Source organism: Brassica napus, chromosome C9, assembly GCF_020379485.1.
Source record: "Brassica napus cultivar Da-Ae chromosome C9, Da-Ae, whole genome shotgun sequence".
In the NCBI taxonomy this organism is placed as follows: Eukaryota; Viridiplantae; Streptophyta; class Magnoliopsida; order Brassicales; family Brassicaceae; genus Brassica; species Brassica napus.
In genome coordinates, this window is record NC_063452.1 from 14,692,911 (window position 1) to 14,710,157 (window position 17,247).

At 34.9% G+C, this 17,247-nt stretch overlaps 2 protein-coding genes and 1 pseudogene across 2 annotated transcripts; all 3 read right to left on the reverse strand.

Annotated features, from left to right (window-relative positions):
• Nucleotides 1-8,105: 8,105 nt before the first annotated feature.
• Nucleotides 8,106-9,935, reverse strand: LOC106418515 (transcription termination factor MTERF2, chloroplastic-like). Its single transcript, XM_013859270.3, has one exon. The coding sequence runs from the start codon at nucleotides 9,614-9,616 to the stop codon at nucleotides 8,294-8,296; it is 1,323 nt and encodes a 440-aa protein (XP_013714724.2). The 5' UTR covers nucleotides 9,617-9,935; the 3' UTR covers nucleotides 8,106-8,293.
• Nucleotides 9,936-10,221: 286 nt separating this feature from the next.
• Nucleotides 10,222-11,863, reverse strand: LOC125593442 (annotated as a pseudogene).
• A 3,414-nt stretch (nucleotides 11,864-15,277) lies between these two features.
• On the reverse strand, nucleotides 15,278-17,004 carry LOC106418958. The gene has a single exon (XM_013859727.3). It carries the CDS (start codon nucleotides 16,917-16,919, stop codon nucleotides 15,555-15,557), a length of 1,365 nt encoding a protein of 454 aa, XP_013715181.2. The 5' UTR covers nucleotides 16,920-17,004; the 3' UTR covers nucleotides 15,278-15,554.
• Nucleotides 17,005-17,247: the final 243 nt, after the last annotated feature.

The following is a 17,247-nucleotide window of genomic DNA, read 5'->3' on the forward strand; positions in this document are numbered from 1 at the left end:
CCAATCCAGCAAAAAGGGAAAAAAAGAAACTAGGCTTATAGATTAGTCCAAATGTTTTGTGTACCATAATCTCCTTTTCATTTGTTTTCTTTTTTTTAATCTTCCTTGAACCAGAGAAGACTAGTTCTATACTGAAATTAGGTGATGAACTTATGATTGCTCATGAGACCGTATTTTGAATATAGTATTCAAGTGACATTGTTAACAGATTGAGTGACAAAACAATAGAAGCAAATATCAATGTCTATGAAAGCTTATTAGGCTTTACTGTTGAAGATGTATATGTGACATGTTCGCGAAGTGACCAGTCTCTCTTTCATACTCGGAAAAGAAGATATTGAACTCCACTCAAACATTTATAGACCAAGCAATCCTTCATCTATGCATTGGATTATCTGAAGAGAAGACTGATGAGTTTCTGATGAACAGGATGAATTGGCCACCATAAAGGCTAAGATTGAGAAAATTCTGTAACGGCCACTTTCTGGATACATATCGTTCAAATGACCGTGATAGATGATCATTAAACACTTATTTACCAAGAACGATTTTGTCACTACCTTCACCTCTGAATAAGTGAATCATTCTCATTTTTTATTTGATGGGTATAGAGCTGCAAGCAAAGAATTCAACAGATTCTATGAGCACTCATAGTTTTTTGTTTTTTTTTAACATTATGAGCACTCATAGTTTTGTTTTTCATCTGAAATTTGATTCATGAAACTGACGAACATACAACGTTGAAATTCTAAAGTCAGCAGAAACAACTTCAAATCCCCAAAAACATAGCCCACGGAAGGGAACCACAAACCCAAACAATGGGTCACTTACAAAAACTACCACAATCGCTAGATTAATCATTACACTTGCATCCAAACCTGTAAACAGCCCTTGAGGATGAGAATAGATTTGACTTCTGAGCATTGATCAGCCGGATATCTTGCCGAAAACCGCACAAGAAAGAGAGAAAGTGATGCCATGGCCTTCACAACCTACACAAGACTACACAAGAGAGAAAGTGATGCCATGGCACTCATAGTTTCTTATGGGACTTTTATATTTTGCTCTTATGATTTACGCATTCAATAGATTTATATTTGTTATTATAATTTTCTATGCGGTTTAAAGGTAATCACCACAGTTTATGAGGCTGCAGTGACACAATTTCATAGATTTTATGTCCAAAAATGTTTTTGTTTGAATAAAATTTTAACAGAACATAAATATGTCACATGGAATGAGACATTAAGTTGCCTTAATCTCGACCTACACCTTATAGCTAAATATTCCAAACAACGTTTGCTTTGAAAGTCGGAAACGAACAAACTTTGAGTTGGTTAAGTGTATCCAAAGACGATCCAAAACATATATTTCTACAAATTATTAAATCTAAAGATTTCAACCCCGAACAAAAGGGACAACCTATCTAAATACTTTACAGTTTTTTATAAAACAAAAGAACAACACATCTACTATTAATCTAGTAGTCTCCATTCTCCCCACATTATCACTCATTTTTCTTAACCAAAATTGTCTTTCCTCTCCAAAGAAGACCTCTCAACACATTAAAGGTATGTATCTCTAGATTATTACTTTTCTTTGATTAATTGAAGATTTTTGATATGATGTTTAATTTGAACTAAGATGGTTGACCATTTAGGTTGTGAAAAGATATGACAAGTGAAGCACCAAGTTGGGCGGATCAATGGGGAACCGGAGGGATCGGAGAGATGCCGGAGGAAGATAACACCAAAAGTGCCGGCGGTAAGAAATCCGGCACGACCAAAGCCAAGATTATTGACTTCATAAGTTTCAAGTGGATGAAGAATCTTGTGCACAAGAAGAAGACAAAAGACTCTAATTCTTAAAAATGAAAAGAAAGACAACATTTTCTATGTACCCTTTTCCTTCTGAAGATATCAAAATCTGTCATTGTATTTGTTTATTTTCATGTCGAGTTTCATGTGAATTATGTATGGTGCATCCCACGATTGAATGTTTTTTTGTTTTGTTATATATGACATGGCTCAAAATATTCTTCAAATTAAAATGTTATATTTTCAAAACAGGCAGGCTGCATTTATAACTTTTTTTGTTTTATTCTCTCACAAATTGTATTTTAAAAGGCTCATTATATTTTAACCCAGCTTTTTTAACATATGTAAATGTGAAAAACTCTGAACTACAAAAGGGCCAAATTCAAAACAACATTTACATAAAACTAGCTGAGATTCTGCACCTTATGCGGACTAATACCCAATGAGTTATAAATTTAATGTTATTATTGTATTTGTATAAATTATTAAATTTGATAAAATTATTAAATTAATTTTTTATTCGCTAAGATTTTTATTGGGATTTAACCAAATCTTAATTGATCGTTGTGTGAACTTTATTTTTCTTATTTTTTATGAATGATTCTTCATATTGAAAATCTCAATTTCCATTTCATTGAATACACATATTGACTTTCGGGAAGTTTCTTTCAAAATTGTAGAATGGTGATATTTGTCTATTTTTGTTTGTTTTGACAATAGTTAAGAAGTTTTAGAGTTTTTATGTTAAATTCATAGTTTTAAAATTGAAGTTATATAACCATGATGATACAAGGATTATGAAGACATAAAGGCAGAAACTACTGATAGGTATAAAAGACGAAGTTAATATCGCTATAAGTTATTTGATCAAAAAAAAAATTGATCCAAAAAAAAATATCGCTATAAGTTGTAAGAGAATGAGTCGGGATATTATTTATTATCTTGGTGAAACATAAGTCGGTTCTACGGATTTTTTACTCCACATAAAGATATCAAAATAGATATTTTAAATGGAGATGTTTTTAGTTTTCATGTATATTGTATCAATCAAGATTTTACAATCTCCTTCACCATAATTGATCTGATATTGGATAATTCCAATTAACTTAAGGAGCAAGTTAACTCATTAAAGTGAAATTTGATGGGTTAAGGAAAAATGAAAAGTTATCGAGCTTAGGAATGTTTCCATATTATTTATTAGGAAAAGATGTAGCTTCGCCTTTAGGAAAAGATGTAGCTTCTTCCTATATAAAGAGTTTTCATGGAGAGATCCATCAAGAGAAACACATTGAAAGGTTTAGTTTTGAGAGAGTTTCTAAATCTAATAAGAAGAGAAGTTCTTATAATCTTTGTGTTTGTGCAACTTTAATTGGTATCAGAGCTCCAGGTTTCGAAGGTCGTTTACAAGAGGAGTTGTAACTTCGATCAAAACATGGGAGACGATTCTCAAGCACGTGATAAAGGTCTTGAGATGAAGAAGGACATACGATGTCCGATGCTAACATCGACCAACTACACCGTATGGTCGATGCGAATGAAAGTGATGCTTCGTTTATACGAAGTTTGGGATACGATTGATCCAGGGAGTAACGATGCAAAGAAGAACAATATGGCGATTGCTCTAATCTTTCAATCAGTCCTGGGGGCGCTAATACTTCAGATTGGAGAACATGATACATCGAAGAAGATTTGGGAAGCTATCAAATCCCGTAACCTAGGTGCTGATCGCGTGAGAGAAGCAAGGTTACAAACTCTGATGTCTGAGTTCGACAAACTGAAGATGACAGACACAGACACGGTGGATGACTACGCAGGAAAACTTTCAGGCTTAGCATCGAGAGCAGCCGCGTTAGGAGAGATAATGGAAGCATCGAAGCTGGTAAAGAAGTTTCTGAAGGGACTTTCAAGAACGAAGTTCATTCACATCGTAGCTTCGTTAGAACAAGTGCTGGATCTAAATTCAACGGGATTCGAAGACATTGTTGGGAGATTGAAGGCTTTCGAAGAACGCATCAAAGAAGAAACCCAAGATGAAGGTCAATCGAAGCTCATGTTTGGAAAGAATGATATGCAAGGTAGTGGAAGCAATAACAACTCGCGAGGAAGAGGCATAGGTAGAGGTTATGGTGGAAGAGGAAGAGGACAAGGAAGGTCTAATGTTTCTGATGGTCATAACAAAGGAGGAGAAGCTTCAGACAAGACCAAGAAGGACTACTCTAAGGTTAGATGTTGGCGATGCGACAAGATGGGGCACTTCGTGTCACATTGTCCTACACGACCAAGAGAAGAAGCTAACCTAACGGAAACACAAGAAGCGGATGCATTATATATGCATGAAGTAGTATTCCTCAACGAAGAGAGAGTGTTTCCTAAGAGGTTTGATGAATGCGATGGAAATACGAGTATATGGTACCTTGACAATGGTGCAAGTAACCATATGACAGGTAAGAGAGAGTTCTTCTCAAACCTAGATGATAGCATCAAAGGCAAAGTCAAATTCGGTGATGGATCAAACATCGAGATTGTTGGGAAAGGTTCGATCACGTTCATCGGAAAAACAGGGGAGAGAAGAGCACTCAAAGATATCTACTACATCCCAAGTCTTAAACACAATATCATAAGTCTTGGACAAGCAACCGAGATGTGTTGTGAGGTTAATATGAAAGAAGACTTACTGATGCTGAAAGATCCCCGTGGAAGGCTATTAGTACAAGTCGCAAGGCAACCAAACCGATTGTACAAGACGCCAATGGAGGTTGAATATCCGAAGTGTCTTCAAATACAAGAAACTGATGTTACATGGACGTGGCATGCACGGCTAGGACATGTGAACTTTGGAGTCATGAAGAATATGGTAGACAAAGAGATGGTAGTAGGGATGCCTCAGGTGATACACGAGAAAGATGTGTGCAACGCCTGCTTAGTTGGGAAGCAAACTCGGAAGCCTTTCCTGCCTAAAGCAAAGTATCGAGCATCACACGCATTGGAGTTGGTACATGGTGACTTGTGCGGTCCGATATCACCATCAACGCCAGCAAACAATAGATATGTATTCGTCTTAATTGATGATTACTCAAGATATATGTGGACGATGCTGCTAAGAGAGAAGAGTGAAGCGTTCGATCGGTTCAAAAAGTTCAAGGAGTACGTGGAGAATCAAACGAAGCTACAACTCAAGAATTTTCGCACCGATAGAGGAGGAGAGTTCACATCTTCTGATTTCATTCGTTTTGTGAAGAAAACGGTGTAACTAGACATCTCACCGCATCGTATACACTATCAAGAAACGTGGACGAAGAACCAGGATCATTCAAGCTTCCTCATATTGATGTTACAGAAGAAGGAGATGGTGATGAGCATCAAGATCACCAACACCACGAAGAGCAAAAAAATAATGAAGAGGAAGAAGCTGTAGACGCAGGTGAACAAGAGCAAGTAGCAGAGAACAACGATGCAAACCAAGACCAGCATGTAACATCAAGATATGGTCGTAACATCAGAAAACCAAAGCGGTTCGATGATTACATCCTACTTACTGAATTTGAAGGTGGCAGACTCTTGCTCACCATCGATGGTGAACCAGAAAGTTACATCGAAACTGCAGTGATACAAGCGTGGATCGATGCAATGAAGGCAGAGATCGAATCTATCATCAAAAATAAGATCTGGAAGCTCGTCAAGAAGCCGGCAGGTGTGAAACTGATAGGTTTGAAGTGTATCTATAAGATCAAGAGGAATGCAGATGGAATGGTGATCAAATACAAAGCAAGGCTAGTCGCAAAAGGCTACGTGCAACAACAAGGCATAGACTTCGACGAAGTATTTGCACCAGTTGCTCTAAGAGCTTGGAACATCAAACTCGACCGTGTTCTCAAGGAGATGGAGTTCACGAAGTGCACCAAGGAATCTGCGGTATATCAAAAGAAACAGAAGGCGGAGCTTCTGATCATAGCTATATACATCGATGACTTGTTTGTACAGGGACTTCGCTCAATGTTATCAAGCAATTCAAAGATGATATGTCAAGAATATTTGAGATGTCAGACCTCGAGATGCTTACATACTATCTTGGTATAGAAGTAACGCAAGGAGCTGATGGCATTCACATCAAACAAGAAGGATACGCGCAAGGTATACTTGTCAAGACGAAGATGGAGTCATGTAACTATACTCACGTTCTGATGCACACGAGTTTGAAAGTATCAAAGGCAGAGGAGGAGCCTGAGATTGATGCAACATCGTATCGAAGCACCATAGGATGCTTAAGAGAGAGTCATAGAGAAGCAGTGAAGCATCTATACTCACGTTCTGATGCAACATCGTATCGAAGAAATGCGATGCACCTAGTAACGGTCTATGGAAGTTCATCGAAGTTCTGAAGATCAATATACCTAAGATTCAAGTTGGAATTAAGGGGGAGAATGTTGGATAATTCCAATTAACTTAAGGAGCAAGTTAACTCATTAAAGTGAAGTTTGATGGGTTAAGGAAAAAGGAAAACATATCGAGCTTAGGAATGTTTCCATATTATTATTAGGAAAAGATGTAGCTTCGCCTTTAGGAAAAGATGTAGCTTCTTCCTATATAAAGAGTTCTCATGGAGAGATGTTCCATCAAGAGAAACACATTGAAAGGTTTAGTTTTGAGAGAGTTTCTAAATCTAATAAAAAGAGAAGTTCTTATAATCTATCTTTGTGTTTGTGCAACTTTAATCTGAATCCCATATTCCATGTGTGTTAGTGTCATCAATAAACTTTTAGACTCAACTTCCAGTTATGTGCGTGAGAAACTTGTATTTTTTAACCCCAATAAGGAGGTTGTCTTTCGTAGTTGTGTATTGTCCATCCACCTCTTACAGTCTTGTATCTTTGTTGACATCGAAATTGCATTTAGGAAAGTCCTCAAGAGGGTGTAATGAACGGTTCTCGAGATTTTGATTTGAGGTGTATGTCTATTGTTGATCCTTATAGAGGCTCATTGGTCCAAGTATTGGAATGCTTCTAATCATTTCGTACATCAGCAATTGTGTGTTGTGCATTCAAAAAGAAGAGTTCATTTTAAATAATAATAAATAATATAATATCAAATATTTATGTGGAGTATACATTATAATTATTATAAATTTCAAAAATGTTTATTATTAAAATATATATAAAGAATATAAAGAATATTTATTAAAATTATTAAAAACTATTGATTATCCCTAAATCAAGGAAAAACTAACAAATAAATTAAACTAATTCGTAAATAATATTATAGAAAAAAATGTATTTATATTTTAGTGACATTGAAGAAATAATAGCTCACTTTTAAATAATAATAAATAGGATAATATCAAATATTTATGTGAACTATACATTGTAATTATTACAATTTTTTCAAAACTGTTTATTATTAAAATATATAAGTATTATGAAAAATACTTATTAAAATTATTAAAACTTGATTATTTCTAAATTATGGAGAAACTGAAAAATAAACAAAACTAATTATTAAATAATATTACAGAAAATATATTTATATTTAAATGGCATGCAAGAAAGATAATTCATTTTTAAATAATAATAAATAATATAATATAAAATATTTATGTGGATTATACGTGCCATTATCATAAAAGTATTAGAAGTTTCAATATTGAGTTATACAAATATTAGAAAACTTTTATTAAAATTATTAGGACTGTTAATTATTCCTAAAATCACAAAAAACCTTACAAATAAACAAACTTTAATAATAAATTATATAAATATTATAAAACTATTTATTAAAATTGTTAGGACTATTAATTACTTCTAAAATTATGAAGAATATGATATGACAAGTAAGCAAAATCAGTTCTCAAACGATAATATAGATACTGGAAAGCAATATAAAGAACTTCCCCATAGTCATAAATAGCTTATATACATGAAACACCAAGACTAGATCACCCATAAATAGCTTATATACATGAAACACCAAGACTAGATCACCCAGGACCTCGTAGTCCAGTGGTACTACTTCTTTGGGGAGGCGAGGTCGGCTGTTCGACTCACGTGGAGAGGGAGGCGTGTCCAGGGCCCGTAAAAAGGTACAGACAAAGGCTGGCGCCGGGCTTAGGAAACAAAAACAAAAACAAAAACAAAAAAAGACAAAAAAAAAAACACCAAGACTAAACAAAATATAAACAAAAGCAAAAGTGTTTTCACCACTTTAAGTCATGTAGAGAAGAGAAACCCATCTTCATCTTTGTTCTCAGACTCATCATAGATTGCAGACATCATTGAAGCTACCAAAACATCAAAATGACTTAAAAGATGAAGAACATTCCTGTTAAAAGATTTCAGTTTCAGGTTTTCACAAATTAGAACTTGTTCCTTCCCTCTGTCAGATTGCCTCTATAGTAAGGATACAAGATCAAAAAACGAAGATTACAAAAGATTCACCATGAATCTATCTGAAACCTAACGGAAAAATAAAACCCTTAACGTTGCTCATTGTTCTAGGCATGCCTTATGAACTCTGGTGAAGATAGCCATCAACTCAGCCACAAGCCCCTTGTCATCACGCTTTCTCACATACCTTCTTAAAAACATCTTATCTGTACATGCCAAGACAGAACACACTGAAGGAAGTTCACTCCCAAGCAATCCTTTAGACATGAGAGCTTTGATAACGCTACACCTTGGCACCATCCTCTTCTCCATGCTATATGAAAACACCTGAGGGTGCGAAACCACGGCTTCTAATGACCAATCCATCTCCTCCACCAAAAACTCAGTCTTCTTCTTAACCGTCTCTGCAGAAAACCCAATGCACACAGGATACCTCTTGATCATCATAGCAAACTCACCCTTGCTGAATCCCAGCCCTAGAAACGTCTCAATGGAGCTGGCAATGTTCTGCTCTGAAACGCGTAAGAACTGTGGATTCTTCTTCAACAATGCCACAACCTCTTCATCAGTCAGACCACACTTCTTCAATGTCTCAAAGGTCTGAGTTACCTTCTTCACCGAGAACTTCAGAGAGTTAGGCCATTTCTTGAACATGTCCCACACATCCTCAACAGAAAAGCCTAGCCTTTTATAGACATCTACTTTCTCTTCTACTGTTCTGTCGCTAAGCTGGTAAACAACATGCAGAGCTTGGACAAACTTTGAGGTTGTAGGATCAAACCCTTTCTCAACAACCTTCTTGAGCGATTCTTGAAACCTCTCTTTCCCGCAAACAGGTTGGTAACGAGAGACAAGCAAGTGAAACAACGACCTCTGAGGCACGCCTAACTCTCTCAAAGCCGTTACGTTTCTTATCTTATTCTCAAGATTCCCCTGTAGCAAAGAAGAATGAGACAACACTTGGCACTTGTGTATAACATCTCTGACGAAGTCATAGTAGACACTGAGAGTCTTGTCGCCTCTTTTACCCAAGAGCTTAGGAACCGTGGAGACGATCTCTGTGAACTCGGAGGTTGAAGCTCCTTTCATTGAATGCAAGAACTTAAGCTTGGGAGCGAGGGAGTTCTCAGCGTCTAGTAGAAGCAGTTTGGGGTAGTCTGTGATGATGGTGGAGATCTGAGACTCTGTGAATCCGTAGCTTCTGAAAAGAGTAAGAACTGAATCTGGGTTGATGCCCTGGTCCTCGAAGCTGACTTTCTTTGAGATGGACTCTGCGAGTTTTGTGGTGAAACCCAGAGATTCAATGAGGTAAGTAGAGACTGTAAAGTTTTGACCTTTTCGACTCAGAGTTGTAGCAGAGGAGAATACGAGCTTCTGTAACTCAGTATTAGACCTCTTTACATGGAGTATCAGAGAATACATGATTCTTAAATCTCAAAGAAGAGAAGAAGAAGAAGACTCACACTCAACGTTCAGCACCATCTTCTCCGTTTTAGGACTTGACTCGCCAAAGGTCCCAACTTTGGTCGGAGAAGAGAACCAGAAAGAAACGACTTTTAGGGTTTAAATCTTGGCCGTTCACTATTGGTTCATTAGTTTGTATAGTAACGGAGATGCTCTCAAAAGCTATGAAGAAAATTGCATTCTTCTTTTTGGTAATGCCTCTAGCAGCTTTTGGGTAATGAGCACATCATGTCTGTGTTACAATGATCATCGGCTAAAGTCACTCTTTTTTTTCTAATCTCTAATACCTCTTCCTCCTGCTCTTTTAAATGACATTAGGTGTTATCTTATATTAATCACTTTAGAAATGAACAATCAAAGAAACAAACAAAGATTCTATTAAACAAGATTCAGCCTTTTTCTACTGTTTTATACCTCTCTAACTGATGATTGTTAGGCTACAAAAACAAAGAGAAGGAACACAGGTTGGATCCGAATCTAATTGAGATTACCAAACGGGTTTCAGACATTCATAAACAGTTAGGCATCTAAAGATTCATCGGTTAACATTGCACACTGTTGTATCTGATCAGTGAGTGAAAACACCCTCCTCTCATCACATATACTTGTCAAATATTTTTTTTTTTTATATAAAAGATGCACTTCTATGTTTCCTATAGTAAGCATCAAAAGATCCACAGATGAATCTAAAAAAACAAGCAAGCATTAAAGTTGCTCATTTAGTTGAAACAGGACCTCTGGTGAAAATACCCATCAACTCAGCCACAAGCTGCTCATCAACATCATGCTTCATCACATACCTTTCTAAAAACATGTCAATTGGTACAATACAAGACAGAAGATACTGAAGGGAGTTCACTTCCAAGCAATCCTTTAGTCATGAGAGATTTGATTACATTACACCTTGGTAACATCCTCTTCTCCAGGCTGTTTCCAAGTACTGAAGGGTTTAAAACCAGAGCCTTTATCGGCAAAACCCATCTCCTTCACCAAAAACTCAGTCTTCTTCTTCACCGTCTCAACAGATAACCCAAGGCACTGAGGATGACGCTTGACCGTCATCACAAACTCATCTCTGCTGAAGCCTAGCTCTAGAAATGTCTCAATAGAGTCAGCTATATTCTTCTCCGCGTATCCCAGGAAGATTGGCCACTCCTTGAAGATTGCCCACACGTCCTCCACTGAAAAGCCTAGCCTTTTGTAGACTTCAACTCTTGCTTTTATTGTGTTGTGGCTCAATGCGTAAAGCATGCGCAGAGCTCCAACAAAACTAAGGGTGGTGGTGGTGGGATCGAAACCCATCTCAAGGACCTTCTTGAGTGACTCTTCAAACTTGTCTTTCCCACATACAAACTGTACATGGGATGTTAACAATGAGAACAACAACTTCTGAGGCATCCCTAATTCTCTCAGAACTGATATGTTCCTAATCTTGTTCTCCTGTTTACTACCATGTGACAGCAAAGAAGAAGAAGGAGACAACTTTTGGAACTTGGAACTCTTGTCGGCTTGTACAATCTCTTTGACGAAATCATAGTATCTGCTTAAAGTTTTGTCCTTTTTGGATCCCAATATCTTAGGAACTTTGGAGAGAACCTCAGTGAGCTCAGAGGTTGAAGCTCCTCTTGACTTTAAAAACTGAAGCCTGGGAGAAAGGGATCTCTCAGCATCTGCTATAAGCACTTGTGGATAATCTGTAATGATGGTGGAGATCTGAGAATCTGTGAACCTATGGATTCTAAGAAGGCTCAGAACAGAATCAGGGTTAACCTTGTCGTTAAAGCTGACTTTTCTGGAGATGGACTCCGCGAGTTTTGTGGTGAAACCCAGAGACTCAACGAGGTAATTAGAGACTGTAAAGTTGTGACCTTTTGGACCATCTTGAAGATGAAGACTCACATCTGCAGCAGTAGAGAAGGATTCATTCACTGCGAATCTCAAATGACGCCATTTCTCCAACTCGAAGAACCTTCTTCCGTGGAGTATCAGAGATGACATGACAACGGAGCGCAATGCGATTACCGAAGTGAGCACAAGAGATACAACCAAAAACTTCGAGAAGAACCGAATCCCTTGTTTTAATAATATAGATATATCACTAGTTTTCTAACAGGTTAGGTTCGAACATCTTAGTCTTAGGCATGGGCGTCCTCGGAACAGGATTCGGTTCGGTTGATTCTGTTATGTTCATAAATCTCATTCGAGTTTACTAAGTTTTAGTCGGGTTCGGTTTGATTTCTGGATTCCGTTCAGATCAAATTATAAATAATACTATATTGAGGATATGAATTTTAAGTTTTTAATTATTTATTTTATTAAATGATGTATTTGTAATATTCGTTTATATTATATTCATTAAGTAAATATTTTTTTTTGCATCTTAAACTATTTATTTTTTTACGAATGTGTGATATCATATAAAAATATAAAAAAATGAGTATAGAGTTAATTAGATAATTTTAAAAACATAATTTTTTTTCGTGTGCGATATCATATAAATAATGATCCGCCCAGTTAACAAAAATCATGATTATTTTATGTGTAATTTTTTTTATTTTGACAATTTTCTTAAAACTATATTAAATTTTACATATTTTAATTAGAATATCTTTATCTTTTATTTGAAATGCAACTCAATATTTTTTTAACAATTATAACAAAATATTTTAAAATAATTTTAGAATTTGTTTGAAAAATATGAAAATTACATTTTAAATTAAAATTATCCTAAAATATGATAAGTTTTGATGTAAACGAAAACTCAAATTATGTCAAAAATAATGATATTCAATGATAATAACAATTTTAATTGATTATTTTTAAAAAAATACATTTACAAAAATATTGTTTGAAAGAAAATTCATTTATCTTTCAAATATAAAATGAAAATATTATAATTAAATAATAAAAAATATAAATAAAAACCATAAATTTAGCAAATGACAACTGAGTTATATTATGCTAAAATTTTCCTTCTAACAATTTATCAAATGACAAATGAGTTATGAGCAAATAATACCATATAATTTTTCAAAACATAGCCATTCTTAAATATTTTTTGAATAAATAATTATTTTTAAATTTAATCAACTGAAAATAATATTCGTACAATTGTGTGAGTCAAATTTCTAGTTTTATTGATGCATGTTATATATTAGTGTTGCATGTTTTAGGTAACATTTTAATGATGCACGTTTTTGAAAATCTCCATTATTAAAATTATGCACATAAGGATAACTCATGAGTTTTTTTTGATTAAATGACATTATGTCCAAATTTATTTAAGGATATTTCATTAATGTAACTGAAAAAGACAAACAATAAAATAAGAAGTTTAAATTCATTTAAGCATATTTCATTAATGTAACTGAACAGACAAGTAATAAATAAGGCAATTTTATTCGTTTTAGGATATTTCATAAATGCAACTGAAAAAGACAAGAAAAAAAAAGAGTTTAATTAATGAAGTAAGAACATTTTCAAATGGGTACTTCTCTTTTAATAATATAGATTTTTTAAAAATGCATTTATAAAAATATTGTTTGAAAGAAAATTCATTTATCTTTCAAATATAAAATGAAAATATTATAATTAAATAATAAAAAATATAAATAAAAACCATAAATTTAGCAAATGACAACTGAGTTATATTATGCTAAAATTTTATTTCTAACAATTTATCAAATGACAAATGAGTTATGAGCAAATAATACCATATAATTTTTAGAAACATAGCCATTCTTAAATATTTTTTGAATAAATAATTATTTTTAAATTTAATCAACTGAAAATAATATTTGTACAATTGTGTGAGTCAAATTCTAGTTTTATTGATGCATGTTATATATTAGTGCTGCATATTTTAGGTAACATTTTAATGATGCACGTTTTAAAAATATCCATTATTAAAATTATGCACGTAAGGATAATTCATGAGTTTTTTTTGTTGATTAAATGACATTATGTCCAAATTTATTTAAGGATATTTCATTAAGGTAACTGAAAAATACAAACAATAAAATAGGAAGTTTAAATTCATTTAAGCATATTTCATTAATGTAACTGAAAAGACAAGTAATAAATTAGACAGTTTTATTCGTTTTAGGATATTTCATAAATGCAACTGAAAAAGACAAGCAAAAAAAATATGGAGTTTAATTAATGAAGTAATAACATTTTCAAATGAGTACTTCTCTTTTAATATATAGATGATATCTGAAAAGAATCTCCCAAAAATAATTTTTTTTTAAAACTTTAAAAATTAGCAAAAAAATATCCAAAATATATAAATTATTTATAAATTAAACTAAAACTAACTAAACTATCTAAACTAACTAAAAAATATTCAAAATAATAAATAAAACAAAGAAAAATTCCTTAGGATAGTCCATTGTAGTTTTTTTTTTGTAACATTATTCATTGTAGTTTATTTTCACAAAAATAGCATTCAAAAATAAAAATGACCAAAATAAATTTTATTAAAAGATAAAAAATACAGTTATACTAGTTAACTAGTCTAGATTTAAGATTTAGAGTTAATAGATGAGGTTTTGAGGATAGGATTTCAAATTTTTTTTAACGCTGATTTATTATGATATTACAATTATGAAAAAGATTACATAGACGATCTGACAACCGACAATATTACTTGCCTTATAAGGATCTACGTCTAACTGCATCACATGAGCCGTCCTACGAAAATCACGTCTGACCGAGTTTATTTGCACCATGTTGAAGATCCCTTGTAAGCATTTTTTCCGTAGCATGCATAATTGTTTAATAAATCGCTTTCTCCGTGAATTGAAACATGGACCTGCTGGTATAGAAGCATTAATGAACCCTTAGTCAAACCATTGTTTAATAAACATGGATTTCAAATTTTAAAAAATAAAAAACAAATATTAAAATTTTCAAAATAAAAAGGATTTATTTTGGTCATTTTTCTCTTTGAATGTTATTTTTGTGACAAAAACTTAAAAAAATAGCTATATGAGAGATTAGCCCATAAACAAATTACACCAAAAATATCTAAATTACCTTAATATATACAAAAATATTAATATATTCAACCAATTTTGGATATTTCATATCCTAATTCGAATTTTGGTACGATTGGATTGTACCCGAATCTGAAAATACCAAGCTCTCCCGTTCAAATATTTTTGCATAAAAGATTTGGATGGGAGTGTCGGTTCTTTCGGTTCCGATTAAGGTCGGGACTTTGGTTTGGGGTAAAATGTCTAGGCCTATGTAAACTCTAGTGGTGGTTCATAGTAAAAAGCATATTTACATTGTGATTCAAAACAGAGAAACTAAACCCTTCAGAACTAGCTTCTCCGGTTCCAACAGTAGTAGAATGATGTGGACTATCGATGAAAATGATAATGATTTATAAGTCCTAACGATGTGACATAGGTTTCAAAGTACCATAAGCTCAGAAGATTGTGCTCTCTCAGTAAGTAATATATTGGAAAAAGAGTTTCAAGTTCAACTACAGATTTAAGCATATAGAGAAAACAGATCAGATCCGGATCATATTGAGATTTTAAGAAGCCTAACATTCTTCTCATCTTGTTGTGAGTATGTAATGCATCTTGGTACAGTCTAAATGCCTGAGGATAAAAAAACACAGCCTTTGAAGGCCAATTCATCTTATTCACCAGAAACTCAGTCTTCTTCTTTACCAAACTCTGCAGAATATGGCATTATTGCCTTAGGACTAACAAAAATCAGCTAAAAAAAAATCTAAAGAGCTAATAAGCCTTGAGCTGATATTCATCCTTTCTCACATTTTGCATCACAACATGATCATCAACACAAAGACTTTTAGTACTACCCCAAAATAAACCAGGATCTGACCAAAACCAAGGATCAAGAACCAATTAAACGTTAAGGTCTATGACGCACGAGATCCTCTTAAAATACCCATCAGCTCAGCCACAAGCTCCTCATCATCATCGTGCTTCCCCACATACCTTCTCAAAAACAATTCATCCGTACACGCCAACGCAGACCCCACAGGAGGTGGTTCATCACTTCCCAGCAAACCTTTCTTCATGAGAGCTTTGATCACATTACACCTCGGGACAACCCTCTTCTCCATGCTCAATCCAAGCACAGCGGGGAAAGAAACAACGGCCTGTAACGGCCAATTCATCTTCTTCACCACAAACTCAGTCTTCCTTTTCACCAACTCCGCAGAATAGCTAACACAAAGTGGTAACCGCTTGAAAATCACCGCCACCTCATCTTTACTGAACCCCAGCCCTAGAAACGTATCGACGCAGTTATGCTCCGAAGCACCGATGCACTGCGGAAACTTCTTGAACGCCGAGAGGATCTCTTCCTCCACAAGTCCACACTTGCTGAAAGTCTCAAATGTCTGAGTAATCTTCTTCTCGGAGTTGGTCATAAAAGTAGGCCATTTCTTGAACATCTCCCACACGTCTTCACCACTCAACCCTAACCTTTTGTACACGTTGACCTTCTCTTGTATCGTCTTCTCGCTCATCTGGTAAAGCATGCGGAGAGCTTGCACGAACTTGGAGGTTGTGGGATCAAAACCCATCTCGAGAACCTTCTTGAGAGACTCTTCGAACCTGACTTTCCCATGGACGGTTCCGCTCTGAGAGACGAGCAAAGGGAACAAGAGATCCTGAGGCATGCCTAACTGTCTCAAAGCGAAAACGTTTCTGATTTTGTTGGGACCGTGTGGTAATGGTAAGGAGACTTGGAAGTTGGAGCTCTTGTCGGATTGTATGATCTCTTTGACGAAATCGTAGTATCTGCTTAAAGTTTTGTCCTTTTTGATTCTCAAGATCTTGGGGACTTTGGAAAGGATCTCAGTGAGCTCGGAGGTTGACGCTCCTCTCGACTTTAAGAACTTGAGCTTGGGCTCTAGGGAGCTCTCAGCGTCTAGTGTAAGTAGTCCTGGATAGTTTGTGATGATGCTGGAGATGTGAGAATCTCTGAACCCATAACTTCTAAGAAGACTCAGAACTGATTGAGGATTGCCATTATCCTCGAAGCTGACTTTCTTTGAGATTGATTCTGCGAGTTTTGTGGTGAAACCCAGTGATGTTACGAGGTAAGAAGAGACGGTAAAGTTCTGACCTTTTCGCCCATCTTGAAGGGACGCATCTGCAGCCGCACTTGCAGAGGAAAAAGCAGATGAATATTGAAGAGGGTTCACTGCAAATCGCAAGTTACACCATCTCTTCAGCTCCAGAGACTTTCTTCCGTGGAGAAACAGAGAAAGCATGAGAACGAAATGCCGATAACCTAAACAGAGCAGAAGAGAACGAATCGGCTGCTACGTTTAGAGGAAACCTGCAAAAAACGTTTAATTGGTTCTTGATCCGGTTTAACTCCGGTTTCTATTTAGGAATAGATCGGTTTGGAACCTGCATTACTTTTTGATAAATTTGGCGACATGCCAGTAACAAACAAAAAAATCAACAATATAACCATAATCTTTGTTTAGAAATAACTTATAATTTATAGTATCGAGAAAAGGAAGAAGAAGAAGTAATGGTTCTTTGATTATAAACTCTTGTTCTTGTTTATTGGTGTACAAAAAAGTGAGATGA

Bases quoted from the DNA above. Each gene is read 5' to 3' on its own strand.
- LOC106418515 (XM_013859270.3), bottom strand. From the start codon at position 9,616: ATGTATTCTCTGATACTCCATGTAAAGAGGTCTAATACTGAGTTACAG.
- LOC106418958 (XM_013859727.3), bottom strand. From the start codon at position 16,919: ATGCTTTCTCTGTTTCTCCACGGAAGAAAGTCTCTGGAGCTGAAGAGA.